Source organism: Austrofundulus limnaeus, unplaced genomic scaffold (genome assembly GCF_001266775.1).
Source record: "Austrofundulus limnaeus strain Quisiro unplaced genomic scaffold, Austrofundulus_limnaeus-1.0 Scaffold664, whole genome shotgun sequence".
NCBI classification, from domain to species: domain Eukaryota; kingdom Metazoa; phylum Chordata; class Actinopteri; order Cyprinodontiformes; family Rivulidae; genus Austrofundulus; species Austrofundulus limnaeus.
This window is the reverse complement of record NW_013953066.1, coordinates 239,455-240,770: the sequence shown is the minus strand read 5'-3', so window position 1 is coordinate 240,770 and position 1,316 is coordinate 239,455. Positions and strand designations below refer to the sequence as shown.

The 1,316-nt window shown below is 48.7% G+C and overlaps 1 protein-coding gene across 1 annotated transcript in view; it reads left to right on the top strand.

Moving 5' to 3' along the window:
* scai (suppressor of cancer cell invasion) overlaps positions 1 to 1,311 on the top strand; it is a gene marked incomplete in the record, with an annotated part of 42,437 nt that extends 41,126 nt beyond the window's left edge. The window contains 1 exon segment of the mRNA XM_014027577.1: positions 282 to 1,311. Within this exon segment, the coding sequence (XP_013883031.1) occupies positions 282 to 428 (147 nt within the window).
* Between the last annotated feature and the right edge of the window lie 5 nt (positions 1,312 to 1,316).

Genomic DNA, 1,316 nt, shown 5'->3' with positions numbered 1-1,316 from the left:
GGATGGATGGATGGATGGATGGATGGATGGATGGATGGATGGATGGATGGATGGATAGATAGTCCCAGACCCGGGGCTGTTAAAACCTGATGTTCTTGATGCTGATTGGTTCTGGTAAGACTTTTTAGGAGATGCTAACGTTGTTAGCTTAAACTGCACATGTTTCTGTTTTACACACAAGCTAATGTTGGCGTAGCAGCAAAGCTAGCTGCTACAGGAAGTAAAGGATCAGCTGGTTGTGGTTCTGTTGGACTCGGGGTTCTGGTTCTTCCTGTGTGCAGGAGTGTCGGAGCTTCCCGGAGTCGTACCCTGAGCTGCCGCAGCAGGACACGGTGGAGAGCGGCCTCCTGCAGAAGCACATCCTGGACCTGGCCGCCATGCTGGACGTCCAGAACTTATTTTGGGACAATTCACTGGAAACCTACTGACGTGTCCCCGACAGAGCTCCAGGTCCAGCCCTGATCCACCTGTCTCTGTGGAACCTCCCATCAGCCAATCAGCCTTCAGAGCTCATCAATTATTTATTATCGTTTGTTGAACAAAGACACTGAGACCTTTCAGAATAAGAGCACAGCAGAATGAAATCTGAGGCTGAAACATGTAAACTACTAAATAATCCGACTGCAGCAGGCAGAGTTCTGTTTGATCCGGTCATCTTTATTTAGTCAAATATATTTACATCATGAACCAACAGCCAGCCAATCAGCTTTAACCTCCATGCTTTTATTTTGGAGGTTTAGAAAAGTCAAGTCTTGCTGCGAGACCAGGATCTATTTGGTCTCAGAACCAGGACCCCGGAGTTCCTGCTGCGTAATGTGGTCCCTCAAGGTTCCAGCTTCAGACCCACAGGAAAACACCAGCAGACTTAAGCCCCGCCCAAATCAGCTTAAACAGCTGATTAACACACAGCCGAACTTCGGCTGCTGYCCGTTTCCTGACCCACAGTGGGGTCATGGGAACCATCAGAAAAGCTGAAGCCAGGATGTCACTGGTCTGCTACTGACCCCCACTGACAAGAACCGAAGGTCYGGGTCCAGAACCCGCTCCTTTAGCTCCTCTTTGAACCTGTTCTGATGGACCGACTCTTCCTCTCAGCACGTAGCTACAGAAGCTGCTCACGCAGCTGGAGACCTGCTGATGCTTTAATCTGATTCATCCAGTAAGAATGGTACAAATCTGCTCCTAATCTGGTCTTAATCTGGTCCTATTCTGGTCCTGATCTGGTTCTAATCTGGTCCTAAACTGGTCTTAATCTGGTCCAATTCTGGTCCTGATCTGGTTCTAATCTGGTCCTAAACTGGTCTTAATCTGGTCCA